We start from the raw sequence: 27,986 nt of genomic DNA, 5'->3' as shown, positions 1-27,986 counted from the left end.
TTTCCACGAATGCATTTTATAAGGAAAAGTATAGTGATAAGTGGCTTGATTTAAACACTTTAAAATGCATTACTAGTAAATGTTTCAATTTTTTGTTTCCTGTTTATTCAGGAGTCAGTTGGTAAATAAATAATCTGCCTTTGGAAGTGTCTGCCCTGGTGCTCTGGGTTCTTCCCCTCGCTGCGGTCAGATGTCCAGGGAAGCTCCGGTCAGGCCGGCGCAGGGGTCTGAGGCAGGGGTGCTGCGTGGTGCCGGGGCCAACCCAGCCCCGTGTACCCTACATGCGCCCTGCCAGTCCAGAGCCGTCTGCTGCCGTTTGCAGCCGGGGGTGGTGGGAGTAAGCCCACTGATCCAGTGAGCAGCCTGCCACAAGCTGGGGCCCCAGTGCTCGGTGGGCACGGGCTGTGGTGGTTCTGACCCTTCCCTGGGGTGGCCACCGGACACAGTGGCTGGAGACAGGCCGTTAGCTGTGTCCAAAGGCTGGTGGTTAAGGCTGAAGGTGACACGTTATGTCACAGGTAAGTTGCCCACGTATCCAGGGAAGCTCCTGGCCTGGGCAGAGGCATCTGCCACGGGCCACCCTGCGGGCATCCCAGATGGCCAGGGCTGCTGCCACCCTCACTCCGGTGCCCTGGGCCTGCCTGTGGGAGGGGGTCTGGGCGAGCCACAGTAGGTCAAAGGCATGTGGCCCAAAGCCAAGCCCACCCGCAGGGCCTCAGGCAACAAGGAAGGCGCCTGTCTACCATGCGCCACAGGGTGCTGTGGGCAGTGCCCAGGGGCAGCAGCAGGGAACATGATCCCTGCTGGCCTGCTATGCGGCCTGGCACTGGCCCTGCTCGCCTGTGTGCGGGCCGTCAGTGGGGAGCTGGGTGAAGGGCACCAGCCTGCGGTAGACGGTGGCCAGCAGGGCCAGCGTGAGCAGCAGCAGCCCGCACACCAGCCCGAAGGCCCAGCGCGGGCCCCACGCACCGTACACCTGGCTGATGAACACCGGGCCCAGGATCCGCGCGCCGCTCCCGGACGCCGTCAGCCAGCCCATGTAGACTCCCTGTAGGGGGCAGTGGGGGGGATGTGAGAATCGCCCACTAACATCAGCGCCATCGAGTCCAGTCTCATTCATGCCGGGATGCTTCCCTCTGAAGCCACCAGAGCTGCAGGACCTGCCGTGGGTCTGACTGTGCTGTCAGGTCACCTGCTGTGGGGTCTGACTGCTCTAGGCTCAGGCTGCTGGCGCTGGGCACGCCGAGGCCTGGGACCCTGCCCGCACCCCAAAATGCCCAGCCCTGGGAGGGACCCGAAGTGGTAACGGCTGAACTCAGCTCCCCCGCTCAGAGACCCACTGCCAAGGGTCGGTGCTCACCTGCGGCTCAGGCCCAAGCACCTGGGAGTAGAGTGTGTAGGACATGACGTTGCAGGCCGGGTAGCCCACCCCGACGAGCGCGGTGGCCGTGAGGAACTGGGCCAGGTGGATGGCGGGGACGGTCAGGCACCAGGCCTGCTGCACCGGGCAGCCCGTCGGCTCCTGCTCTCCCGCCGCCTGCCCATAGGCTGCGAGCACCCCCCGGGCCGTGGCGTTGGGCACCGAGGTGTTGTGCAAGTCTGGAAGGCAAGAGAGAGGCTCGGGGACGCCCGGGCAGACGGCCGTGCAGGGCACAGAAGGGGCGGCGCTACCTTGCCACTGGACCCGGGGAAACTGGTTTCCCCACGGCAGCAGGATGAAGAAGCCGGCCCAGATGGCCACGAGGCCGCCCAGCAGGACAGTCCGCTCGCCGACCCTGCGGAGCAGAAGGCACGTCACGGCAGGACCGCCACGGGCGTTCCCCCCATCCCTGCAGACACCAGGGGCTGGGGACCGAGCACCCAGAGAACCCAAACCACACCAAAGGTGGCTGTGCATGCGGGTGGCACCACCAGGAACAGCCCCAAGCGGCCGGAGCGCATTGGGGATTTGGCACACGGAATCTTTCAGGCATGACCGACTCCCGAGATTGGATCAAACGCATCACCCAGGATTCATCACTGATCACTGAAGGTAGTTTTGTGGGGTTTTTTTTTTGGTTTTGGTTTGGGGACCAGAACTGGTGATGCTCGGGGGTTACTCCTGGCTCTGCACTCAGGAACCAGGAATTACTCCTGGTGGTGCTTGGGGGACCAGATGGGATGCCGGGAATAGAACCACGCAAGGCAAACGCCCTCCCCACTGTGCTATCACTGCGACCCCTGAAGTCAGTCCTATACGAGTCACTCCCCCAGAACAAGACCTTTACCGTGTCATTGTTTAGAACGCTGGTTGAACGGACTCTGGGCTGGAGAGAGCACACGGAGGGGGGGGGGGGGGGGTCACTGGCCTGCACATGGCTAAGCCGGGTCCACTCCCCAAGCAGCGCCAGGTGTGCACCCCCAACAAAAGGACTCTGGGGGGCCAGAGTGACAGTACTGAGGGGAGGGCACTGCTTTGCACACGGCCAACCTGTGTTCAATCCTGGGCTCCCCATAGGGTCCCCCGAGCACCACTAGGAGGGACCCGAGTGCAGAGCCAGAAGCAGCCCCTGAGCCCCAGCCAGTGTGCCCAAAAACAAACCAGGAGACCCCAAACCCCGCCAGCAAGGCTCCCAGTAACAAGTGCTACGGCGAGGCATCCCGGGCAGTCAGGCGGGGGGGGACCGAGCACGCAGGGCCCAGGCTCCCTCCCGGGCAAGTCGAAGCGCAAACGGAGCCCAAGCGACGCCGCGAGCCACTGCCGGCTCCTGTTCACGGTTCACTCGGGCGAGCCACAGGCACTGGACTCACTTTCGAGAGAGGAACTTGACCCCCATAAAGACCACGACGGCCTCGACCCCTAGCGCCGCCAGGATGATGCCGTCGTACAGCACGGCCTGCTCCCGCGTCCAGGCATACATGTCCATCGTCAGTGGCGTGAAGATGCTGAGGACAGAGCACAGGTCAGCCTCCCCGTCACCGCACCCACTGAGAGTGCACCCACAGTCACTGCACCTGTCACTGCACTGTCAGTGCGCCCACTGACACTGTATCCACAGTCACTGCACCTACCACTGCACCCACTGACACCGCACCTGTCACTGCACCTGCTGTGGGGAAGAAAGAACCAGCCCAGCCCATCTCTCACGGAGCGAAAGGACTGACTCCGGGGTCAGTGGGAGGAGGCTGTCCCTTCTCTGCTGTCCCTTCTCCGGAGGGACCTGCACATCCCCCTGCGGCGTGTCCTGCTGCTCCCACTTTCCACCTTCCTGGGAAGCCCCCTGCTCGCTGCTGCTGAGTGGGATGAAAGGACCCTTCCTGCACCCATCCTCCCCTTGAAACAACCCCCATCTTGAGGCTCAGATGGGCTACGACTGTGCGTGCACAAAGGCTGTCCAGATGCAGAATCAGCCTCCTGGGGGCCAGGGCGCAGGCTCCCGGCTCCACACCCAGCGGTGTTCAGGGCGGACTCCTGGCTCTGTGCCCAGGGTTCCCTTCTGGTGGAGCTCCGGGACTGCGGGAGGTGGCGGGACCTGAGGCCAAGCGGGCCGTGTGCAAGGCCAGCGCCTCCCGCTGCCCTGCCCTGCCGGTGCTCTGAGGGTAAGCGCGAGGCTGGGGGGTCACTCAGTGGGGCCCAGCTTCGGCGCGTGCACCGTCCTCACCGCCACGGCTGCACAGAGCCACACAGGCCCCGGCGCGCCGGGCCACAGGACAGAGCAAGACTCACGATTCGAAAAGGGCGAAGATGAACAGGACCACGAAGAAGAGCACGTTGGAGGCCACGACGGCAACAAGGTCGATGCGTCCACGTCCACAGGGCCCCGGGTCCTTCCCCGCAGCATCTGCGGGACCAGAGGAGCCCAAGGTCACACCATGCACTGGCCCTGCCTCCAGAGGACACGCCAGGGTGGGCAGGACCGGCCCCAGACCTTCGCGTCCCTCTGGAGCCACGGCCGGGCGGTGCGGGGGCCACGTGGGGACCTCGCACTGCTGAGCACGAGCCCCCGTGCAAAGGCGGGCCCTGCCCCTGCGCGGCTGCCGGGCCTGGAGTGGCCGCGGGGCAGGGAGGGCCGCGGGCCAGGGCGGCCACTCAGCGGCACAGACAGGCCTCTGGGAAGCAGCCCGGGACGAGACGCGGGCAGGGTGGGCGTGGAGGGAGGAGGGGAGGAGGGGAGGGGCCAGGCGGACGCAGCAGGAGCGTCCCCCTAGAGGCAGGGTCCACGTCCCTCCCCCAGGCCGGGGCGGACAGCCGGGAGCCCGGTACCTTCCTCGGCGTTCACGCTCCCACACTGCCGGCCCAGGTCATCCACGCGGTGCTCCCTGGGAAACACGGACGGCGCGGCCATGAGGTGGGGCACTGCCAGTCGGTCTCTCACACACACACACACACACACACACACACACACACACACACACACACACACACACGCTTCCGGCCCACTCGCCACTGCACCGCTGTGTTCCCGCCACCCCAGGCGACCCCAGGGCCAGCACAAACGCGTCTGCCGCGCTGCTAATTCCCGCCGGCACATGGCGCGGGCTGGGCCGAAACCAGGCACGCACGGACCCTCGCGTGGCCCAAACCCCGGAACAGAGAGCCCGGCAGTGCCGGCGGAGGGACGCGACTTCCCGGCAGCCCACACACTCGCCCCGCACGTCACCGGAGCACGGCCAGGATGAGCAGCACGTTGAGCAGCCCCAGGAGGGCGGCCAGCAGCACCGGGGCCGTGTACATGTTGATCTGCAGCCGCAGACTCGCCCAGGTCACGCCCTGCTCTCCGATGAGCGCGAAGCAGGTCTGGAAGACTGGGAACAGGGGCCGAGTCGGCGGGGGAGGCGCGAGCAGACGGGCCCTGGAGGCCGCATCGGGGCGGACTCCCAGCTCCATGCTCACGGCTCACTCCCACCTCTGTGTTCAGGGCTCACTCCCGGCTGTGCTCAGGGTTACTCCTGGCTTTGTGCTCGGGGCTGACTCCTGGCTCTGTGCTCACGGCTCACTCCCAGCTCTGTGCTTGGGGTTACTCCTGGGTTTGTGCTCAGGGATGACTCCTGGCTCTGTGCTCGGGGCTCACTCCCGGCTCTGTGCTTGGGGCTCATTCCTGGTGGGCTGCGTTTGGAACCAGGGTCAGCTGCATACAAGGCAAGTTTCCTACCTGCTGTCCCACCTCTCCAGCCCAGAGCAAGAATTTCCATTATGGAAGAGGACAGGAAAGTCCCCGCAGTGACAGACCACTCCCAGTACAAGGGCCTTCGCTGGGGAGTCGGGCCCGTGTCCACAGCCCCTCAGTGGCCCTCAACGTTGTATCCTGGCCTGGGTGTCCTCACCCCACCACCCCGTCTGGGAGCCACTGGCCCAACTCGCCCTCAGAAACTCCTCCCCCACCCCAGGGCCTGGCAGTGATGTCCTAGACACCATCAGTTCTTCCCCACGGTGACCCGTGCCGGGAGGGAGGCGCCTACCTGGGCCCAGGATGAAGCCGAGGGCTTGGCAGGCGCTGGTGTTGGCCATGGCCCCGGTCCTCTCCCGCAGAGAGGTGGCCCCGGCGATGTAGGAGCGGACCACGGCCACGTTTCCTGAGGGGAGACACGTGCCGTGGGGAGAGCCGGGCCAGCTCAGCGCCGCCTGCCAGGCGCAGACCTTTCTAGAAGGTTCTAGAATGTCCCGGGCTGGCTGGGCAGTGGCAGCAGGGGCGGGGCGGGGGTGCGCGGGCCCTACCTGCCCCGAAGCCCACGAGCCCGCGCGCAGCCAGCATGTAGTACTTGTTGTGGGCCGCGGGCAGGTGCACGTAGGCGTACAGGCAGTTGGCCGCCACCGACACGGAGATGGAGGCCACAAGCGGCTCGGCCCGCGGCCGGTGGTTGGACCACAGCCCGAAGAGCGGGGACGCCAGCATCTGGCCCAGGCTGTAGGCCGCGATGACCCAGCCCACGAAGCTCGTGTTGGCCGTGGGGTCAATCTGCAGAGGAGGGTGTGGCGAGAGGGTCGGCACGCGTGCCCGGGCCTGGTCCCTCCCGTGGCCCGGCCCCCGGTCCCCAACGCGGCCACAGGACCTACCTTCTGGAGGTAGGGCCACACGGACATGACGACGATGGAGAAGCCTGCGGGGCACGGCAGTCAGCGGGCGTAGGGGCACAGGCCTCAGGCCCCCACGCCTCACCCACGGGCAGGGCCGGGGCGGCATCACGTCTCGCCCCGGCGCCTGTGACGCCCCAGGCACCTGCCCGGAAGGGCAGCTGCTCCCTCCCGCCACGGCCTGCCCTGACTAGGGGTCGCTCCACAGGAGGGCTGGGCAGCCCTGCCAAGGCGGGGAGGGCCCAGGGGTCCGCACAGAGGGGGGCGCAGCCGGGGCTCCCTGTCCTGAGAGGCACGCAGGAGGGTCGGGACGAGCCCAGGGCAGACAGCAGCTCCCCTGCACCCCTGCGCAGGTGACCGCCCCCTCCGAGGCAGTTCCGCAGCCCCCGGGAAGCCCTCCCTCCCGAGAAGCTGTCCCCAGCCTCGTGATCGTCTGCCTGGGCATGAGTAAAGACCCCAGGTCACGCCTCTGGGGGAGGGCGGTCACCCTGCACACGCCAACGAGGTTCGATCCCCGGCATCCCATACGGTCCCCCAGCACTGCTAGGAGCAACCCCTGAGCATCGCTGGGTGTGACCCCCCCACTAAAAAGAGGTTAAGATGACCTTTTTTTTCACCACAATTAAAAAAAGTGAGCCCCTCCACAGGGGCGGGAGACCCTGCGGTCTACTCGCCTACGCTGCTGAGGAACATGGTGAGATACAGCACGCGGATGGACCGCCAGCGGCTGGCGCGGTGCTCCTCGGTCTCCACCGCCTCCCAGGCCCTGCGCGGGGAGGGAAGCAGGACTGATTGGACGCTGCACGCGAGGCCCAGGCACGCCACGGCACACGCTCTGCTTCCCGGGACCTAGCGCACGCTCCGCTTCCAGACCCCCATGAGTGCACGTGGGCATCGTCCCACAGGCCCGCAAGACAGGGGCGGCCGGAAGGACTGGCCGTTGCACAAGGGAAGCGAGGACCAGGCTCCGTGGGCGGGCACAGACACGGCGGAGTGTCACACTGGGTCACGCTGCCGGACGAGCAGCCAAAGATCACAGGAGCGCGTCACGCAGACTCCCGGGGCAGGAGCCGTGACTTGCGCCCACTTAGTGGCTGGCACCGTCAGCAGAACCAACACCCAAGGGGCTGGGGCAAGAGGACAGAGGGGAGGGCAGCTGCCCTTCACGTGGTCAACCCGTAATGACCCCCAGCGCCCAACCTGTCCCCCCACGCCTGCCAGGAAGGACTGCTGGGTGTGGCCCAAAGAATCATCCACCGAGTGGCCCCAGGAAGGGCCGTGTGGCCTCCTGGAACTGGTTCGGTGAGTGGGTGAGCAGAGCTTCTGCCCTGGCTCATTTTCCGGGGACGGGAGAGGATGGTCCCCGTGGCCTCCCAGCCAGGGGACACGTCCACCTAGGAGGGCACAGAAGGGGCAAACAGCTGCGGTTCTGCCCACAGCACTGCCGGCCAGACCGAGGGCAGGGGACAGGCCACAGCCATCACCTGAGCGGACAGGGTGCCAACCCAAGAGGCACAGGGAGGCTTGGGGGACAGTGCCCACGGGAACGACTACACCAGCCCAGGGCTGCCGGATCTGGGACTCGGCCAGGAGGGCCCAGCGGAGCAGCAGGAGGAGGAGGAGGGGAAGCCCAGGGGTCAGCTGGGACGCAGCTGGCCGGCCTGGCAACCTGCAGGAGGGATCCCCGAGCACGGCCAGGTGTGGCCCCCAAACACAAGAACAGGGGAGAGTGGCCAAGGTCCCGGGGCCCAACCTGCAGGAGCTCGGCCCTCCGGGGGCCCCTGACCCGGGACGGCTGACAGCTGGGCCCTCGGGGTGCAGGGGTGCGGGGGTGCGGGCTGGGGGCTGCTGCGCGTGGGGGGCGTGCAGGGGTGCGGGCTGGGGTCTGCTCAGGGGGGTCGTGGGGGACAGAGAAGCGCTCGGGCAAGGGGGCGGGCCGGGGGGCGGCGCGGACGGGCGTGCGCCGGGGCGTCGGGGGTCCGCTGAGCTCGCCGGGGCTCGCCGCCGGGGCTCGCATGGGCTCGCCGGGGGGGGAATGCTCCCGGGGGGGCGCGGGGGGGCAGCGCGCAGGCGCCGTGGCCGCGCCGGGCGCGCTCTCGCGGGGGCGCCGGGTCTCGCGCGACCCGCGCCTGCCCACACCCGCTCACCTGCTCCCGGGGGCGCGGGCGCCCAAGAGCGGCTCCCGCTCGGCGTCGCCCGCCCGGCCCGCCATGGCGCACGGCGGCGGCGGCGGCGGCCCGCGCGGCTCTCGCGACACCGGCCCCGCCCGCTCCCGGCAGCCTCCGCGGCGCGGGGGCGGGGCCGGCGAGGGGCGGGGCCTTCCCGGGGCGGGGCCTGTTCGGGGGCGGGGCCGGGCCCCGACCCTGTCGGCGCTCCGCTCCTCGCGAGACGCCGCGCGGCGGGGCGGGAGGAGGGGCGGGGCAGCTCTGGCCCCGCCCCGTCCGCGCCAGGCCCCGCCCTGGCCCCGCCCCGCGCGCGGGTTCCTGGAGAGGCGCGGGCGGCCCCGAGCGAGTGTCGCCGGGCGCGGTCCAGGCCGCGGGAGCTCGGCGGCTGCAGGGAGGCGCCCGCGCAGCGCCCGGTGAGCGAGGGGCCCCGGGGGTGCGCCGTGCGCGCGGGCGTCCGTGCCGGGGCGCGGGGACGCCGGGACGGGGCGGGCGGGGACGCCGGGGACGGGGACGGGGACGCCGGGGACGGGGCGCGGGGACGCTGTGGGGACGCCGGGGCCGGCGACGGCGGGGACAGAGACGGGGACGGACGGGCGCGGGGCGGCAGCCCGGACAGCCCCCGCGCCGTCCCCTGCCCCGACCGGGCCCGCGCGTGGCCTCCCGTGCGCCCCCGCGCCCAGTGTCCCGCGTCCCGGGCCCGGCGCCCGTTCGCTGCCGGCCAGAACCGCGCCGACCCTCTGGGTCCCGCCCTGGGGCACGCGCCGCGCCTGCCCCGACCCCAGCGCGGGCCCGGGGACGCGGGGACGCGGGGGCGCGGGGGGAGCCCGGGAGCTGCGGGGCGCGGGGCTTGTGCCCACGAGTGCCGGAGTCCGGGCCCGGCGCCCACGCCGTGCGGCTCTGCCGGGCTCAAGGTCAGCGCTGCGCTGCGGGACAGCCTGCCCACGGCCCCCTCCGAGGGACGCGGGGCAGCCCCGGGTCCCTCCCGCACGGCCCCGCGCACAGCTCCGCGCTCCTCCCGCACGGCCCCGCGCTCCTCCCCGCGCTCCTCCCGCACTGTAGGTTTCTGGGTGGCTCCCGAGGCCGGTGTCCCCTTGAGCCCCGCCGAGCACGGGCCACGGGCCACTCTGCCCCTGGCCTGGACGGCGGAGTGTGAAAGGACCCGATGGCCCACCCCGGGGCTCCCCTAGAGCACTGTGCGCGCCCGGGGGCTAGTAGCAGAGCCTGAGGGGGTGCTGGGGAGGGGTCCCCAGGCCTCTGTCAGGACAGTCGTGTTTGTGGGTTAGAGTCATGTACGCGGGGACAGTCATGTGTGTGCAGAGGATGGTCGTAAGGGTGGGGTACAGTCACGTGTGTGGGTACAGTTGTGTGTGTGGGTACCATTGTGAGTGCGGGGACAGTTGTGGAGGGGAGAACAGGCGCGTGTGAGGACAGTCACGTGTACAGGGACAGTGGTGTGTGTGCGTAGCCATGAGTGCAGGGACAGTCATGTGCAGGGACAGTCACACGTGCGGGGACAGTTGTGTGTGTGGGGACCATTGTGAGTGCAGGGACAGTGGTGTGTGTGTGTGTGTGTACCGTCATGAGTGTGTGTACCGTCATGAGAAACAGTCATGTGCAGGGACAATCACACATGCGGGGACAGTCGTGTGTGGGGGGGACCATTGTGAGTGCAGGGACAGTCGTGTGCGGGGACAGCGGTGTGTGTGGGGGGGTACAGTTGTGTGTATGGGTACCGTCATGAGTGCAGGCACAGTTGTGGAGGAGAGGACAGTCGCATGTGCGGGGACAGTCGTGAGTGCAGGGCCCCACCGGTGTGCCCCCGTGAGCGGCCCTGGGGCCCGGCCTGCGAGTACGTGCAGAGGAGACACGGCCGCCTGGCTGGAAACCGGAGCAGCCGGGCTGGGGATAAAAATACCGGATGGCCTCATCGACCGCCGCCCGCCCCAGGGAGCCTGTCCAGCAAGGAGGCATTTCTAGGAAAGCCGCGCCTGGCACTGCCAGCCGCCTCTGTGACTCACCGGGCAGCCCTCGGGCCGACGGGCTCGGAGCCGCTGGGGGCTCCCTCGGAGAGTCGCCCGGGCTGAGGGCGGTCGGCCGGTGCCGGCCCCGCGTGGTGCCCGCCGCCCCCCGCCCCCCAGGCTGTGATGCCACACGCAGTCCTCTCGCCAGGACGGTCGCTGCCGCCCCGATGCACAGCCCGGGCTGGGTGGGGCCGTGGGGACCCACGGGGGCACACTCACATGCTTTCCACGTGTGTGCATGTGGCTGTGCGTAAGGAAATGTGTCTGTGTGTGCTTAGGTGAGAATGTGGGTGTGTATGTGGGTGCAAGCGTGTGCGTGAACGTGTAGGTGAGTATATGTACGCGTGTGCGTGTACGTGAGTGCGCGGTGGGTGCCTGTGTTGTGTGTGAGTTCTGAGTGCACGTGTGTGCACGTGTAAGGGTGCATACCTCTCAAGGGTACCGTGTCCGTATGTGTGCGTGTGTGAGAGTGAACGTGTGTATGTGAGTGCGAGTGTGCGTGAGTGCGTGTGTGCGTGTTGTGAGTGAATGTGTGTGCATTGCACGTGTGGGTGAGTGCATATGTGGGTGAGTGTGTATAAGTGAAACGTGTTTGAGTGTGTGCATCTGTGAGAATGCACGTGAGCAGGAGTGAAGTGTGTGTGTGAGCATGTGTATGTGTGTTCTCAGAATGGCGTCCAGCGACCCCAGCAGGGCTTCGTGATTGAGCCACAGCTATTGCTGCCCGAGGGGGCTAGGTGTGAGTGTCCCAGGCAGGGACGGGACGGGGCCCCGCTGGGGGTGTCTGCCCAAGGGCGCCCAGGCCGCAACTGCCGGCTGGCGGCTGGTTCCTCCTGGCCCTTCGCTGCCTTCCTGGTCCTGGTGTCAGTGGTGGGCTCTGATGTGCTATTCGTGCCTGACTGACGTGTGGTGGGCAGCTGCTGGGAGAACTGTGTTTAACCTGTAGTTGAGCTTGTTTGTCTGGTTGGGGGTCACGCTTGGTCAGGAGTTACGCCTGGCAGTGCTCAGGGCACCTTATGGGGTGCTGGGGATTGAACCCAGTCGGCCGCATGCAAGGCAGGTGCTCTTCCCGCGATAATACAGCTCTGGCCCCAACTTGTATCTGATATTTGAAGTAATGGTTAGGAGATTGATCGACTGCCTAAAAAATTTTCCTTCTTTTCATTTCCATTTTTCCCGTAACTTAAAAAATCACTTTAAATGTTGTCTTACAGGTGTCTCTTGGCCACTCATGGGTGTGAGCAAGTTAGATGTCCTGTACCGGAAACTTCTCCTCACGAAGCTCTTCATCAGAGGATGGGGGCGGCCCGAGGACCTCAAGAGGTGAGCGTTCTTCCTGAGTGCTTGCTCCAGAGTTGATACTTAATTTTTTTTGTGAAAAATCGGTACTGCCAAAGTCATTGTTAAACTGTCTTAGGTGGGGCTGGAGCGATCGCACAGCAGGTAGGGCGTTTGCCTTGCATGCGGCCAACCCGGGTTCGATTCCCAGCATCCCATATAGTCCCCTGAGCACTGCCAGGGGTGATTCCTGAGTGCAGAGCCAGAAGTAACCCCTGAGCATCGCCGAGTATGACCGAAAAAGCAAAATAAATAATAAACTGTCTTAGGTGAAATTGTTTCCTATTCTCTTTTAAATTCTTCCTCCTGAGTGTCAGTGCCTGTGGTCATCAATGCCTGTTGTAAAGGAGTGTGGGTGTTTGGGAGGGGGCCACACCTGGTGGGCTCAGGGGAGCTCGCCGTCTAGCCTGCAGCCCCCCAAGCCCTCAGGCAGTGCCCTGACTTTATTATTATAACAATTGTCACAATGGAGACGTTACTGGCCCGCTCAAGCAAATCGATGAACAACGGGAGGACAGTGACAGTGATGATGATGATGGTGACGATGGTGATTATTATTACTGTTATTATTATTTTAGGTACCATGATTCTCAATATTGATAAGGCAGAGTTTCATGCCAAAAATATCCCAGTTTTTTCTTTTTTGGTGAGGGGCCACACCTGGCAGTGCTCAGGGGTTCCTCCTGGCTGTGCACTCAGGGGTCACTCGCGGTGGATGCCCGGGACCGTACGTGGATTGAACCCAGGTTGGCCACGTGCAAGGCAGATGTCCTCCCCACTCTTCTGTCTCTCCAGCCGCAAGTCCAGTTTTCCTCACGTGGGTAATCGTTCAGCCAGGTCCAGCAGAGTCCGGCGTGCCACGTGCCTTCAAGCCTCTGATGCACGTGGACCCTGGCCCTCAGGAGGGACCCTGAGCACTGACAGTGCCCCCCGCAGGAGACGCGCCCTCAGCTGACGAGAGACTCTGTCTTCGCACAATCACATTTTCTTTTTTTCTTTTTTTTTCTCTTTTCTTTTTTGGGTCACATTCAGCATTGAGCAGGGGTTACTCCTGGCTCTGCACTCAGGAATCACTCCTGGCGGTGCTGGGAGGACCCTATGGGATGCTGGGAATCGAACCCGGGTCGGCCGTGTGCAAGGCAAACGCCCCACCAGTTGTGCTACTGCTCCAGCCCCACAGTCACGTTTTCTTGGCCACTTCACTGTGCAAATGCTGTAAAACCGTGGCCTCAGGAGAGCGTGGACAAAACAGCATCGCGCCTTCACGCCTTTTGTGGGAGCCGTGCTAGCCTTTGTTTTGCCGCCCACTCGGACGGGAAGGCGTCAGTCCTTCCTGCCGTCCACTCTCGGTCCTTCCTGCCAGCTCTTCCCGCCTCCCCTGCAGTCTGCACACGGAGCTGGGGGAGATCTTCCATCTCCTGTTTAGTCATTTTCTAAACACTGTTATTTCTCTTAAAGGATTTTTTTTTCTTTAACTTTGGGCCACACCTGGTGGTGCTCAGGGCTTACTCCTGGGTCCCAGGGTCACTCCTGGTGGGGCTCAGGGGGCCGTATGTGGTGCCGGGGATCGAGCCTGCATGGGCCACGCACAAGGCCAGGGCGCGCCCCCGCCTCCCGCACCCCTGGGCTCTCCCCCAGCCCTCGCCTTCGGTGGGCCTTTTGGGTTTTATTTGTTTCTTCCTGAAAGTGGAAAAATGTCTAAAATTAAACTTTAGAGTCATGTGTTGGTCATCTTTTCCCTTTCTGTCTCTCCCTCTCCCCTGACAGGCTCTTTGAATTCAGGAAGAAGATTGGAAATCGGGAAAGCGGCAAAAATCTGGTTTCCAGAGATTACCCGGTGTATATCGATAAGGTACCAGTGATGGCAGGCAGCGCAGACATTCTGACCAGCAGAATGCGGGCCGGCACAGGGTGTGAGTCTCCAGGAGGGCGAGAGCAGGAAGCAGAGAGAGACGAGCGTCTCGTGGCTCCTCCAGGGTGCCGAGGCAGGTGGGGTGGGATCTCACCTTGACACCGTCTCCCTGGACCGTGATAAGGTTTCTGTTTGCTTGGGGGCACACCCAGTGGTGCTCAGGGCTGGCTCCCGGCTCTGTGCTTGGGGATCACTCCTGGCAGGGCTCGGGGACCATGGGGGGCGTCGGGGATCGAACCTGGGTCTGCCTGCTGTAAGGCAAGTGCCCTACATGCTGTACTGTTGCTCCGGCCCTCAGTGTTTTTGAGATGATGTTTGTGTCCTCACGGGACGCTTATCATGGCTCTGCTCCCGGGCCTTCGGAAGGGCAGAGTTAGTACTTTGAGGCTCACTTTCTGTCTCGGGTACCAGAGAGTGACGGTCAGGGCAGGGACAGTGTGCCTCAGTGGCAGGGTTTCCTCGCAGATCCCCAGAACACGGGGAAAAATATCATTCGGTATATCATAAGAATTTTGAATAACATCCAGAAAACGTCGTAGGATCCAGCTGAACCCTGACAATGGCAGGAAGAAATGATCACGGTGGAGAGAAGGAAACACGTGTGAAGCGGGTTGTGTGTCCTTGCAAGCATTCTCCTGAGGAGTGTCTGGGCCGGTGGCGCGGGGGCGAAGGCTCTGCCAGGCCCGGGGCTGAGGCCGTGCCCAGCCGGTCTGTCCCCGAGCGAAGTCCCTCTGCATCCTTCACGGTGCCCCGGCCTGAGAGACAGCGCAGGGCCTACAATGCGGGCTGGCACACGGCCAGCCTGGACCAGTCCCCGGCACACACTAGCCCCAGCAGGAGTGAGCCCTGAGCCTGCCAGGTGTAGCGCGCGCACACACACACACACACACACACACACACACACCCCGGGCGGTCTAGATTTCCGCCCTCCAGGTGTCATCAGAAGGGGGTGGGGTCTGAGGTCACTGTAGAAGATTCTGTATTGCCGAGGGTTTTGCTGCTGAAACAGGATTTTGCACGCTGAACATCCCGGCTTTTACTCCTTCCCCCCTTCTGGAGTCGGGCTGCATCTCCCCCGCGTCTCTTAGCGCTCCCCGTGGTCTGTTTCTGTCTTCAGAGAGCTCGTGTCGGGGCCAGAGAGAGGGCCCAGATGACAGGCTTCAGGACGTCCCTGTCAGCCCCCTTTCCCTCTCTCTCCCCCTGCCCCGTGCAGAGGCCCGGGGGCCAGGCCCAGCACCACGTGGCCCCCCGAACACTGCCAGTGTGGCCCGCAAACAAGTGAAAGCGAGAGGCGGGAGGGGCCTCCGTGGGCGAGAGCACAGGGGCCTGCCTGGTGGCGGCACGGGCTCGCACGCTTGCGCCCAGCAGGCCCCAGCCCTGTCACAGGCCTCCCCCGGGAAAGGCTGGCGGGAGAAACGCCTCAGCAGCGGGGACACACGGGTGCTCGGAGGCTCGGCCCTGCAGGGACAGGCCACAGAGCGGCCCTGAAGACGCCACCCCTGTGTCAGCCACGGGGACTGTCGTCATGAGCTGCAGTGGTCGTGCTTCCTGGCCCTGAACTCTTATGAGCACTGTGGCCTGAGTACTGGGTGGAGGGCACCCAGGGTGGCCGGTGTGGGGCGCCCAGGGAGGACTGTGAGCACTGTGGTCTGAGTACCGGGGAGGGCGCCCGGGACGGGTACACACGGTGCGGAGGGAGCCGGCAGCTGGGCTGTCTTCCAGGTCGAGGAGCGCTCGGACTGCCGGATCCTGGACGGCCACTTCGTCTCGCCCATGGCCCACTATGTGCCTGACATCCTGCCCGCGGAGTCCGTGATCGCCAGGTGAGACGCGGGTGTCCGGGCCTGGGCTCCGGCCCTTCCCCACCCCGGCTGCGGGTGCCGGGCCCTGACAGCCGTCCTCTGCCCCTGCGCAGGGAGGAGGGGCTCTGACCCGGGATGGGGCAGCCGTCGGCCCAGGCTGGGACACGGCCCACGCACAGGTGCCAGCTTCGGGGTGGCCCCCTCCCGGGCAGCAGACTGCAGGTGTCGGGGTGCTAAGACCCCCACAGAGGGACGGGGGGTGAGGGGGCAGACCCGGTCAGGGGCCCGCTGGCTCCCACAGGACATACTAGACCCACATGGAGAAGAGGGCCTGGGCAGCGGGGGAGGCTTCCCCGAGTCAGATAGGGTCCGAGAGAGGAGAGCGTCTGTGGGCGGAGGTCAGGAGAGGGTCTGATGGTGAGGGCTCGGGCGGGCGGGCCTGAGAGGAGCGCTGAGAGACGAGATGGGGGCCCAGGGTCCAGCAGGCACTCGCCCGGGCAGACTGGGGAGCGGACACGCCGTCCTGCAAGGGCCACCAGAACCCTGAGTGCCTGCCGGGGGGCCGCAGTGGCCCCTCCAAGCTCCGCCCACCGGGACAGCAGCCTTCGTGAGGAGCGAGGCCACAGCTGTGGGTCGTGAGAGGGGGAGGGGCTGCCATTGGGGGTGGGGGGGAGCGCGTCCTGGGGCGATCTGGTTCTCCCAAGGATGGTCCCTGGATGGGGGCCAGGGCCTGCACTGAAGCGTTGCTCCTAACGGCTGCACAGCACACAGGCAGTGCCCGAGCTCCCGGGAGTGAGGGTCCCTCCCCCAGCGGTGTGGCCACAGACCCTGGTTCAGGCCCGGCATCCCATCGGTCCCCGACGCCCCGCCAGGAGTGATTCTGTGTGTGCAGAGCCAGGCGTGAGCCCGAGCACGGCCAGGGATGCCCCAGACAGAAAAGCATCAGTCGCTTCTTCCGGTTTGGGGTGTCTGTCGTGTGCCGGTGTCGCTCTGTCCAGGGGAAGATGAGTAGCTCTAAGGAGGCTGCGCTGAGGGTGCCCGGGGAAGGAGGCCGCCCGGAGCACTGCCCTCGGGAGCGTGAGCCGGAGTCCCCGGGTTCAGGGCCTCGACATCCCAGAGGCCCCGAGCACTCCCTGGGTGGCTGGGAGTGACCCCCAGGCACGTCAGGGTGTGCCCCAAGACCCAAAATGCCTCCTGCGCTGACACGGACGACGTGCCCCGTGGGCCCTGTCGGCCTGGGCCCGTCTGTGGCCGTTTTCATAGCTTTTAATTCGTGATCTGTGTTGAATTGCAAGTAGTTTTTTCCATGGTTTTCTACTTGATGCTTTATCTAATTTTTGTTTACTTGAAAGGAACAAGATCCTTTACTTTTTTCTCTGCATTGTTGGTTACAAACCATTTGCTGCTTCTGGTAAGTGGTTTTTCTTCTTAAAGCTTTGTTTGCAATAAAAATGATGACACAGACGTGATAGCTAGTTATTTGTGTGCATGAGAAATCTTTCAAGGAGCGCTTCTAGTGACGTGGAAGTGTGGTCACTTGAGCACGTTGGGAAATGAAGCCCCTCCGCCAAGGTGTGGACCAGCAGAGCGCAGTGGGCAGTCGGGGTCTGGTGGAAACCCCCCCCCTGTCCTCCTCAGGCAGTGCCATAGTCTGTTTTCTCCTCTGCCGGTAGCTGCAGGCAGTGTCGTGAGTGCAGGACCAGGACTTTGGAATGAGACCGTGTGGGCTGAACTCTGGCCCCTCGCCCTGACTGCCATGATTTAATCTCTGGACCCAGCTTCAGAAGGCAGGAGCGAGGGCTCAAAGGCACCAGTGGGGCCGGGACACTGCTCCGTGGCAGATGCCCGTCCAGTCTGGGCGGGTCTGGGCCTGCCTCCAAACTGCAGACAGACAGACAGGCCTGGGTCTGCGCTGCGCTGAGCTGCTTCTCCTGGCCCCCGCCCTGCTCGCGTGACGAGGGAGAGGCGCCGTGGAGCCCCCGGCCCACCCTGCGCCCAGACGCCGTCCTCGTCCCGCACCGGCAGTGGCCAGCAGTCACTCCCCTCCCGCCCCCGCCGACCTTGGGCAGTGCCCAGTGACTGTTGCCCGTGCACAGAGCCTCAGCAAGAAATACTCAGGCTCAGCAATAAAGCTCAGTTCCCCCCGACACTCGCACCCGAGCCCAGCCGGCGGTGGCCCGAACCAGAAGTGACGCGGGCAGAAGTTAGGCAAGGGTCGTGTTTGTTTTCTGGCGAATATTTATTATTTCTGGGCGCCAGAGAGGCAGTACCACAGGCGGGCGCTGGCCTCGGCGTGGCTGGCCCTGGCTTCTTCCCCAGAGGCCCCTGAGCCCCGCCGGCTGTGGCCCGGGGTGTAGGCGCGCGAGCTCCCCTGGGAGTAGGAAACGGTCGCCGGCGAGGCCCCGGAGAGCCGCCCCTCAGGGCTCACTGCAAGCCGCATCCCAGCCCTCCCGGCCCCCAGGAGGGTCCTTCACGTGCTGGGGGTGCCCGTGGGGGTTTCGAAGAAGGGGCGGGGCGCGGGTCTGGGGGGGCCTGAAGCCCTGGGAGAGGACGAGCGAGTGAGGCAGAGGGCAGCGTCACCTTCCAGCGGGATATTCTGGTTCTTGGCAGCGGGGATGTGCCACGGCCGTGCCAGCCCTGGCTCAGGGACTCCTCACGTCAGCCCTCCCCGAGGCAGGGACACAGCAGGGCTGCAGCGGGCGCGGGGGAGGGGCTCGCTGACGGCACCAGGGCAGGGCACGCTCCCCAGGGAGCCCCACAGTAGGGTGCACCCCCAGGGAGCACCATGGCAGGGCACGATCTTCCTGCGGGGAGAGAAACCTCTTTCCCTCCACGAGGTTCTGAACATGCATGTTGCAGGGCATGGAGCGTGCTAAGGGCTAGGGAGAGTCCAGGCCATGGGCTCTTGCCTGGGCCCCAGCTGGCCTCAGTTTGGCCCCTGTCACCCGAGCACTGCCAGGGGTCACCCCAGAGCACCGCCTCCCCGATGAGAAGACATATTTCCGCTGTGAATACCATTCAAAAAAGAAGCTGGTGCTCATTTCATAGTCTTTTTTTTCCCCTTTATGTCAAGAAAAAAGATACTGGGTCCGGAAAGATAGTACAGAGGGAGGGAGGGTGTTTGCCTTGTAACGACCAGCCGGGATTCGGTCCCCGGCATCCCATATGGCCCCCCTCGGCCCCTCCAGGAGTCACCCCCGAGCATCACCAGAGGTGGCCCAAAAAGCAAAACCTAAAGAGGGTCTTTCTGCCGCGCTCCGATACTCAGCTTTGGAGAAAGGTTGGCGCGCGTTTGCGTGGCCGTTGCTGCCCGTCACCTCCAGGGATGGATTCCGTCCCTTGGTCTTCCTGTGGGTGCTCAGGGTTTACTTCAGGTGCTTCACGTCCAGCGGTGCCGGGAGTTGGGGAACGGGTTCGACCCAGGGCCATCCGCACGTATCGTCGCGGGCTGGTGGGCTTCATTCCAGGGGGTTCTGAGTGCCTGCTGCAGTGTCGGGCACGAACACAGACGCCCTCCCTGCCCCCAGACGCGTGTTTAGACTCGGGGATGGCAGGATGGGGAGGCAGCCTGAAGCCTGGCACCGCCGTGTGGACACGGGCAGGCGTGGTGACCCGTGCGCCCAGCGTTAACCGAGGGCCCGAAGCCAGTTCCCGATACTTAACCCCAGGCATCGCTCGCCTGGGAGTTGGGTCCCCCGAGCACTGCAGTGGGAGCACAGAGCCCCGGCACGAGATCAAATCGTTCAAATAAGTACGACTAACTTCACTGTTGGGTTCACCACGGTAACGCCAGCCTAAAAGTGACAGCGAAAGGTTCTGTCGTGCCGTCACTCAGTTGGCAATCCAGGAGAGTAGATGGGGCGGAGGAAGCTTGCCCCGCCCTCCTCCTCGCCCTGAGCCTGGCCTCAGGCCCTGTCACGCGCCCCGAGTCCAGGGACTGAGGAAGGGGGCTGGGGTGCGGCTCTGTGTGAGTGAGGCCCACGCCAGGCGGGGCAGGAAGGCTCCTGTGGGACTCAGCCGTGGTATCGATGGTGCCATAGACAGGAACGTGTTGGGGCCAGAGGTCAAGGGCTGAGCCCTGACTGCGCCTGCAGGAGGCACCGCCGGGAGGGACCCCAAGCACCCTGGGTGTGACCCAGAAACAGTCAGGGGAAGGTGTTGGTATTCAGTTGTCCTGTTGCGGTACTGAGCTCGGTAAGGGAACGGCGATAAGGGCTGTGTGTGTTGCACCGTTCACAGAACGTTGTTGTGGGGGGCGTCTCCCAAGGGGACCCACAGCCCAGCCAGCGTGGGGGCCGCGTGGAAGGGGGTACCCCGGGCTGCTTCTGCATGGGCCCGGCCCTGGGCAGTCTGAGCACCCGCGGCGGGGAGGGGGCGGGCCCGCGCGATGGGCGAGGGCGCGTTCAGGAGCGCTCACGCGTGTGCTTTGTCTGAAACAGGTTCCAGTTCATCGTGCCCAAGGAGTGGACCAGCCGGCACCGGCCTGTGTGCATCCACCTGGCGGGCACGGGAGACCACGTATGGACCCGCGGCGGGGGGGGCGGGCGCGCCGGAGGCCCGGCCTGACCCTCCGTCCCCCCGCAGCACTACTGGCGGCGGCGGACCCTGATGGCGCGGCCCATGATCCGGGAGGCCGGGATGGCGTCGCTGCTGCTCGAGAACCCCTACTATATCCTTGGGGGCGCGGGGTCCGTCGGGAGGGGGCAGACAGAGGGGGTCCCGGCGGCTGCTCTGCCCTGGCGTCTGCCAGGCCGGCGTTTGCTCTGTGGGAAGCGCACGCGTTGGAAATGCTTTCTCATCAGCATTTGAGGTGTGGGCGTTTTTGAGCGTTCTGTTTTGTTGGGCCCCCCCCCCCACGGAGCTCAGGGCAGGCTTGCAGGATGAGGGGCGCCGCTTGCTGGGCCGATTCTCCAGCCCCGGGGGCGGTTCTTTGGGGGGGCAGCGGGGGCACCCCCGTGGTGCTCAGGTTTCATTCTGCTGGGGCTTAGGGGACCCTGTGGGTGCCAGGGATGGACCCCTGGTCTGCTGCGTGCAGGGCAGACGCCCTCCCCCGTGCGCTGCGGCTCCGACCCCCTAGAACAGTTCTTAACTGAACCTTCAAGATGGTGAGAGACTGTCCCGTGAGAAGAGACGAGATGCTCAGGTATAAGGAACGTCCGACACGCCGGGCGGAGAGAGCGGAGGGCTGGGGTGGGGCCCACAAGCCTGTTTCCGCGGGGAGAGGTCGGGCAGCTGCGAACCTTAGCTCCTGGGGTGACGGGCAATAGAGTCTCAGACCCGTCAGTCGGTCTGTGTCGGGGGGCACGGCGCACGTAGTCACTGTCCGACTTTCTCTTTGACCCACGTCCTCACATGGCTGCAGGAAGCCCAGGGACCAGATGTGAGTACACGAACCGCCTTCCTGCCGCCTCGGCCGCATTTTCCCCAGGGCGAATCGTGGGTAGCGGGGGGCTGGAGCTGTGACACAGCGGGGTGGGCGCTTCCTTGCATGCGCCTAGCCCTGGTTCGGTCCCCGTCGTCCCATACGGGCCCCCGAGCCCAGGAACGGTCGGTCCCTGAGCACAGAGCGCTGAGCCGCTGTCACTGGCGCGACACAAAAGCAAACGCGGGACACGGTCTCTGACTTGGCTGCCCGGGTGCGGTGGGGTCGTTGGGGGGTTCCGAGCTGCAGGTGCGGACAGAGGCTTTATTGGCTCCTTGCTTGGCGGCACTCAGCAGAGCAGGGGTGAGTGGGTGCGGGCCCCGTCTCCTGCCTGCCTGCTGGGGCCACGCCTGCCGTATCCAGTGCCCCCCTGCGTGCTCAGTGCCCTGCCCGCCGCTGCCCTGCTGGTGCTCTCCCTCCCCCCTTGCAGGCCTCTCCCTCCCACTGGAAGGAATCAGGGTTTTCCCAGGAGCCAGTTGGGGGTGGGGGGGAGCTGGGGTCTGAGCTGACTCTCAGGGCTGGTCTCTGGGTCGGGGCTGGTCTCTGGTCCACGCGGCTTGGGCCAGAGCCGTCCCCCCAGGGGCAGGGGTCGCTCCTGAGCCCCGCCTAAGCCTGGCTCTCCCGAGGCAGAAGGTCCTGCCTGAGGAACGTGTCGGACCTGTTCGTGATGGGCGGCGCCCTGATCCTGGAGTCGGCGGCCCTGCTGCACTGGCTGGAGAGAGAGGGCTACGGGCCGCTGGGCATGACCGGCATCTCCATGGGCGGACACGTGAGCCTCCCGCGGGACTCCAGAACACGCCTCCTCCTCCCGGGGTCGGGGTCAGGGCCAGCCCCACTGACGACAGAGACGGTCTCCACATCAGACGGCAGAGGCCCTTCAAGGCTCCACAGTCGGACGGCAGAGGCCCTTAGAGGCTCCTCAGTCAGACGGCAGAGGCCTTTAGAGGCTCCACAGTCGGACGGCAGAGGCCCTTCAAGGCTCCACAGTCAGACGGCAGAGGCCCTTCAAGGCTCCACAGTCGGACGGCAGAGGCCCTTAGAGGCTCCACAGTCAGACGGCAGAGACCCTTAGAGGCTCCATAGTCAGATGGCAGAGGCCTTTAGAGGCTCCTCAGTCAGACGGCAGAGGCCTTTAGAGGCTCCACAGTCGGACGGCAGAGGCCCTTCAAGGCTCCACAGTCAGACGGCAGAGGCCCTTAGAGGCTCCACAGTCAGACGGCAGAGGCCTTTAGAGGCTCCACAGTCAGACGGCAGAGGCCTTTAGAGGCTCCATAGTCAGATGGCAGAGGCCTTTAGAGGCTCCTCAGTCAGATGGCAGAGGCCTTTAGAGGCTCCACAGTCGGACGGCAGAGGCCCTTCAAGGCTCCACAGTCGGACGGCAGAGGCCCTTCGAGGCTCCACAGTCGGACGGCAGAGGCCTTTAGAGGCTCCACAGTCAGACAGCAGAGACCCTTAGAGGCTCCATAGTCAGATGGCAGAGGCCTTTAGAGGCTCCACAGTCAGACGGCAGAGGCCCTTCAAGGCTTCACAGTCAGACGGCAGAGGCCTTTAGAGGCTCCTCAGTCAGACGGCAGAGGCCTTTAGAGGCTCCACAGTCGGACGGCAGAGGCCTTTAGAGGCTCCACAGTCGGACGGCAGAGGCCCTTCAAGGCTCCACAGTCAGACGGCAGAGGCCCTTAGAGGCTCCATAGTCAGACGGCAGAGGCCTTTAGAGGCTCCACAGTCAGACGGCAGAGGCCCTTCAAGGCTCCACAGTCGGACGGCAGAGGCCCTTAGAGGCTCCACAGTCAGACGGCAGAGGCCCTTAGAGGCTCCACAGTCAGATGGCAGAGGCCTTTAGAGGCTCCACAGTCAGACGGCAGAGGCCTTTAGAGGCTCCTCAGTCAGACGGCAGAGGCCCTTAGAAGCTCCATAGTCAGATGGCAGAGGCCCTTCAAGGCTCCACAGTCGGACGGCAAAGGCCTTTAGAGGCTCCACAGTCAGACGGCAGAGGCCCTTAGAGGCTCCACAGTCAGACGGCAGAGGCCCTTAGAGGCTCCACAGTCAGACGGCAGAGGCCCTTAGAGGCTCCATAGTCAGATGGTAGAGACTCTTAGAGCCTCCACAGTTGGATGGCAGAGGCAGAGCCTCAGTGGTTGCAGGTGAAAAGCTTCCAGAACTTAGAGCCACGGTTCCTCCCGTGTCCCCAAGCACGGTGCCCACCCTGTGGTGAGCAAACGGAGCCCCTGCCCTGCGATGAGCAGCCACTGCCCCAGCCTGGCCACTGCCTGCCTCTGCCCCTTCGAGACCTCCCCCGCCCCCAGGGCCACTCAGTCTTGCTGGCTATGGGCCTGTCCTTGTGCCTCTGCTGCCCGTGGGGGCCCCAGCACTGACCCTCGTGCTGTCCCCCGCAGATGGCGTCCCTGGCCGTGTCCAACTGGCCGAAGCCCATGCCGCTGGTGCCGTGTCTGTCCTGGTCCACGGCGTCGGCCGTCTTCACCACGGTAAGGCCCGGCGCTGGGCTGAGAGGGGACAGCACCCGGAGGCCACCGTTGGCCCCCAGCTGCCCGTGTCCACGCGAGAGGTCACAGCCAGAGTGGGCAGTGGCCCGACTCATCCGTTCCTTCGGGTGAGCTTATCCCGTTCTTGTTCTGGAGTCACGGCAGCGTGTGCAGGGCTCCTGGCAGGGCTTGGGGGACCCTCCGGTTCCCAGCCACGTGCCGAGGAAGCACCGTCCCTGCCCTGCACGTCGTGAGGGCCAAGGACAGCTCTCTGGCTGCCCGGCCAGCACGTGACAGCTCCGTCTGTCCAGGGCGTCCTCAGCAAGGCCATCAACTGGCGGGAGCTGGAGAAGCAGTACTACACGCAGGCCGTGTACGAGGAGGAGATCACCCAGCTGCTGGAGTACTGCGGGGTGAGCACTCGCTGCTGGGGGCCGCCCGCTGCCCTCCCTCTGTTCGGCTCTGGGCATCTCCTCTGGCCGGAGAGAGCTCGGGTGAAGCCCTCCCTGTCGTCGAGGGCTGGGTCGGGTTTCAGGAGCCGAGCAGGGCTGCTCAGGACTCGGAGTCTGCACTCGGGACACAGCTGGTGGGCCCGGGGAGCGGGGGTCCCTGGGGGACTCCAGGCATGGAACGTGAGGCCGGCTCCCTCCCCGCCGTGTGCCTTGTGGGCCCCTCTCGTGGCCCTGGGCATCTCGTTCACTCCTCGTCTCTGATAAGTAGGAAGCACGATCTCTGCATCCCGTCAGCCTTGGCTATATTTTTCCCAGCTGGCATTCCTTTGACGTTTTTTGCATTTGACGTTTTCTATATATTTTTGTTTGTTTGTCCTACTTTCTAGTCTCCCGTTTTAGTAGACGGCTTTGAAAGAATGTACATATGTAGGTCACACCCGGTGATGCTCAGGGGTTACTCCTGGCTCGTGCACTCAGGAATTACTCCTGGCGGTGCTCGGGGGACCATATGGGATGCTGGGAATCGAACCCGTGTCAGCCATGTTGGCTGCATGCAAGGCAAACGCCCTACCCACTGTGCTATCGCTCCAGCCCCAAAAATGTATATTTTTTGGTTTTTTCGCCACGCCCAGCAATGCTCAGTGTGGTGCCCTTACTCTGCACCCAGGGCTCACTCCCAGTGCTCGGGACCGTATGGGATGCCGAGGCTTCGAGCGAGTGAGTTGCATGCCAGGCGAGCGCCCTGCCCACCATGTGACCGCTCCAGCCCCACGATTTGGAAACTCGGAGGCAGCCTTTTTCCCCTGGTAGTTTCAGGCTGTTTAGCTCTGCTATGAGTCTGTGTCACTGCCGGCTGTAACCGGGAGCCCTGCGGTCACAGCGCCTGGGGACTCCTGGGCCCTGGGCTCAGGGCGAGACCAGGACAGCACCCAGGTCGGTGCTGGCCTCTCCCCTGCCTGGTGCGCGCAGGGGCTCCTCAGGGATGCTCGCGGTACAGAGGTGTTTGCTCCGGCCTGGGCCACTGGGCCAGCTGGGGCCCGTGCAGAATGGCACCTGCTCTCCCACCAGGCCGACTCCTTCAGGGTGGGGAGCCTGAAGCCCGCCCCTGACGGCACAGGCAGGTCCCCGGATCTGGATCTGGCTCCTCGGACTCTGAGTCTGAACGCGCTGGACCCCGAGCCTGCCAAGTGCCCCGCCACGGCCACTGCCGATGGGCTTCTGCCGCAGGAGAGCACCGGGCGCCAGCAGCTCTCTCGGACCCTCCCCGCCAGGCCCCGCCCGGAGCCCCTCCCACCCCGCCGTGCCCAGAAGGAGCCTCTGACCTTCATGAAGGGCGTCATGGATGAGTGCACACACGTGGCCAACTTCTCAGGTACCAGCTGGGGTGGCCGAGCCTGGTCCAGAGACACAAGGGGAGGGTCCAGCCTGGCCCCCACACCCCACACTTTGGGGGGTCCCACACACAGCAGCTCCCGCAGAAACAAAGCACCTCTCAAAACCAAAAACAGAATAGAATCACTGCTGCCAGGAAATATTTCCTTGCATCGTTTGTTGGGGGGGGCCACACCCGCCCATGCTCAGGGAACACTCCCGCGGTGCACGGGGACCATATGGGATGCCGGGGAGCCAAGCCTGGCCCGCTGTGCTATCTCTCGGCCCCTGAGGGGAAACCCTCCGAAGGGCTGTTTCCTCGGGCCGGGTAGGAGTGTGTGCATAGAACCTGGCGATGTCCCCAGCTGACCCCTGCCTGCCCACTCATCAGCGAATGCGTCGTCCTTGAGCAGGGAGACTCATCACTTAAGAGCATGGCTGGGCCGGAGCATAGCACAGCAGGGAGGGCGTTTGCCTTGCAAGCGGCCAACCCGGATTTGATTCCCAGCATCCCGTAGGGTCCCCCGAGCACGGCCAGGAGTAATCCCTGAGCATCACCAGGTGTGACCCAAAAAGAGCAAAAAAAAAAAAAAATAGAGCATGGTGGGGCCGGGCGGCTCACAGGGCAGCTAGAGGTGCCAGGGGTCTCTGCCCACCCACACTGGGTGTGGTCAGGCCGTGAGGGTGAGGGGGATGTCGCCCTGCGGGTCTCAGTGCCCCTTCCTTCCCCACCCCGTGCCCAGTTCCCGTGGACCCCAGCCTCATCATAGCGGTCCAGGCCAAAGAGGACGCTTACATCCCGCGGACGGGCGTGCGGAGCCTGCAGGAGATCTGGCCGGGCTGCGAGGTCCGCTACCTGGAGGGTGGCCACATCAGCGCCTACCTCTTCAAGCAGGGGCTCTTCAGGCAAGGCTGGCCGGGCGCGGGCAGGCAGGGCGGGGGGCCTGAGCTTCATGCCGAAGCCTCCTGTAAGAGGGGCTGAGCCCAAGGACGAAGCCAAGCACTATCTCTGCCGTGTCTGCTGAACGTGGGACATTCTGAATACTGTGTGTCTTTTGTGTGTGTGTGTGTGAGTGTATGTGTGTGTGTGTATTTTACGTGGGTGTTTGTGTGTATTTTGGGCCACACCCAACGATGCTCAGGGGTTACTCCTGGCTGCGCCTCAGGCATGTGGGATGCAGATTGAACCATCCTACACGCTGCACCCTCACTCCAGCCCTGCGTCCTACGCTCTTTCAGCTGTGTTCACATCTGGGTTTTGTGGAGATTTCTTTTTTTTTCTTTCTTTCTTTCTCTTTCTTTTTTTTTCTCTTTTGGGTCACACCCGGCAATGCTCAGGGGTCACTCCTGGCTCTGCACTCAGGAATTACTCCTGGCGGTGCAATGCTCGGGGACCATATGGGATGCCGGGGGTCAAACCGGGTCAGCCACATGCAAGGCAAACGTTCTCCCCTCCCTGCTGAACTGTCGCTCCAGCAATTTCTCCAGAGCCACATATGTGCATCACGATCACGACCATCCTGTTGTTCGTGGATTGCCTCGAGCAGGCCCCAGTAACGTCTCCTTCGTCCTAGCCCTGAGATTTTTTAAAAAGTGCCACATTCAAGGCTCTTTCAGGGTTAGGAGAATGAGACCCTTCATTGTTACTGGTATTTGGCATATTGGGTACGCCACGGGGAGTTTGCCAGACTCTGCCATGTGGGCAGGTTACATCCGGTAACATGTGTGCATGGCCCTCAGGAATGAGGGCCGTCCTCAGCGCAGTGCTCGAGGGGACGGACAGGTGCCAGGGATGGAGTCTGGGGCTCAGAGGCACCGGCCCAGCCCTCGAATATTTATTTTTGAGATGATTCAGAAAGAATCATTTGAAATTGAAAGAGCTATGCTTGGAGTATCACGTTTCACTCAAATGAGAGAAAGAATCCGGAGTTTCCACCTCCGTCAACGTTCAAGAATCAGGGACACTGTCTCGTTTGCCAAGGCATCAAAAATCAGATGGGCTGGACACGTAATGAGGTTTAAAGACGACCGTTCGACCAGAGATGTTACCGACTGGATTCCACAGATGTCAAAAGACCGCATGGCCGCCCACCTACCAGATGGTCAGACTTCTTCATCAAGATCATGAACGATCGGTTTGAGGCTCTTCGTGTGCCTAGAATGAACAGACGCCATTGGGCTACACTAGCACGCGACAGGGACAAATGGAGACGTTATTGGCGCCCGCTCGAGCAAATCGCCGATTAACGAGAAGTTAAGTGATCAAGTGATTCGGAAAGGACCGTGTTCTAAAAGGTTATGTAGGCAGCTGATTTTTGACCAGTGATAAAAAGAAGTCAGTTTCTTTTTTTCTCTTGCCTTTATGAGACGTACGTGTGTGTGTGTGTGTGTGTGTGTGTGTGTGTGTGTGTGTTTTGTAATAAATTCTAAGTCCTGTGCCATTATCCAGAACAAGATGGTGCTTCTGCAGTGCCACAGTCGACAATTCCCGGGGTCCTTCCGAGGGTTGTCGGGGCGGGACAATTCCCGGGGTCCTTCTGGGGTTGTCGGGGCGGGACGTGCCTCTCGGTGGAGCCTGAGCCTTGTCTCTGTCTCCCTGCAGAAGGGCCATCTACGATGCCTTTGACCGCTTCCTGCAGAAGTATGCCAAGTGACCGCCACCCCGTGGCCCCCCCACGTACCGTGCTCATGGCAACGTGACGCGCCGTCGCCGACCCTGAGTCCAAGGACCGTGTTCCGGAACAGTCCACCGTGGCCTCACCTCCCCGGAGCAGCGATCAGCCAATACTTGGATGAAATAAGTGTGTGTTACTGTTTGTGGGAATCGCCTATGTTCCCAAAATATCAAAAAAAAAAATTTGATATTTTCTCAGTATCAAATCTGCCACCACTGTTTGTGAAAACTTTACATTTTAAATTATGAGTGATTTGTTAAAATAAATTTATTCATAGAAACCCTGTTGGCTTTTAA

General features: G+C 63.8%; 2 protein-coding genes across 3 annotated transcripts; one reads left to right on the top strand and one right to left on the bottom strand.

The window, feature by feature from the left end:
- Positions 1-90: 90 nt before the first annotated feature.
- Positions 91-8,285, bottom strand: MFSD8 (major facilitator superfamily domain containing 8). The gene is made up of 12 exons (XM_056134508.1): positions 8,200-8,285; positions 6,727-6,818; positions 6,035-6,078; positions 5,696-5,936; positions 5,440-5,553; positions 4,641-4,785; positions 4,244-4,299; positions 3,707-3,821; positions 2,791-2,925; positions 1,672-1,775; positions 1,361-1,599; positions 91-1,048 (listed from the first exon to the last, which is right to left on the bottom strand). The coding sequence occupies exons 1-12, from the start codon at positions 8,262-8,264 to the stop codon at positions 812-814; spliced, it is 1,587 nt and encodes a 528-aa protein (XP_055990483.1). The 5' UTR covers positions 8,265-8,285; the 3' UTR covers positions 91-811.
- On the top strand, positions 7,285-27,970 carry ABHD18 (abhydrolase domain containing 18). 2 transcript variants are annotated; one of them, XM_056134510.1, is made up of 13 exons: positions 7,285-7,354; positions 11,453-11,561; positions 13,344-13,428; positions 15,211-15,311; positions 19,730-19,808; positions 19,875-19,961; positions 20,645-20,670; positions 21,343-21,481; positions 23,106-23,195; positions 23,504-23,605; positions 24,713-25,016; positions 25,759-25,921; positions 27,618-27,970. In XM_056134510.1, exons 2-13 carry the CDS (start codon positions 11,470-11,472, stop codon positions 27,667-27,669), a joined length of 1,320 nt encoding a protein of 439 aa, XP_055990485.1. In that variant the 5' UTR covers positions 7,285-7,354; positions 11,453-11,469; the 3' UTR covers positions 27,670-27,970. The 2 variants fall into 2 exon arrangements, with proteins under 2 accessions (XP_055990485.1, XP_055990484.1); XM_056134509.1 differs by lacking the exon at positions 7,285-7,354 and adding an exon at positions 8,541-8,630.
- Positions 27,971-27,986: the final 16 nt, after the last annotated feature.

This window comes from Sorex fumeus, unplaced genomic scaffold, assembly GCF_029834395.1.
Source record: "Sorex fumeus unplaced genomic scaffold, SorFum_2.1 ptg000099l, whole genome shotgun sequence".
Taxonomy (NCBI): domain Eukaryota; kingdom Metazoa; phylum Chordata; class Mammalia; order Eulipotyphla; family Soricidae; genus Sorex; species Sorex fumeus.
The sequence above is the reverse complement of the archived record's forward strand: the minus strand, read 5'-3'. Positions and strand labels throughout refer to the sequence as shown.

Coding starts and splice junctions, on each gene's coding strand:
- MFSD8 (XM_056134508.1), bottom strand. CDS start 8,264: ATGGCGGGCCGGGCGGGCGACGCCGAGCGGGAGCCGCTCTTGGGCGCC. Junction 6,819..8,199: donor GCCCGCGCCCCCGGGAGCAG/GTGAGCGGGTGT, acceptor CTCCCCGCGCAG/GGCCTGGGAGGCGGTGGAGA. Junction 1,776..2,790: donor GTCAAGTTCCTCTCTCGAAA/GTGAGTCCAGTG, acceptor TCTGCTCCGCAG/GGTCGGCGAGCGGACTGTCC.
- ABHD18 (XM_056134510.1), top strand. CDS start 11,470: ATGGGTGTGAGCAAGTTAGATGTCCTGTACCGGAAACTTCTCCTCACG. Junction 19,809..19,874: donor TGGCGGGCACGGGAGACCAC/GTATGGACCCGC, acceptor GTCCCCCCGCAG/CACTACTGGCGGCGGCGGAC. Junction 20,671..21,342: donor AGGAAGCCCAGGGACCAGAT/GTGAGTACACGA, acceptor CTCCCGAGGCAG/AAGGTCCTGCCTGAGGAACG.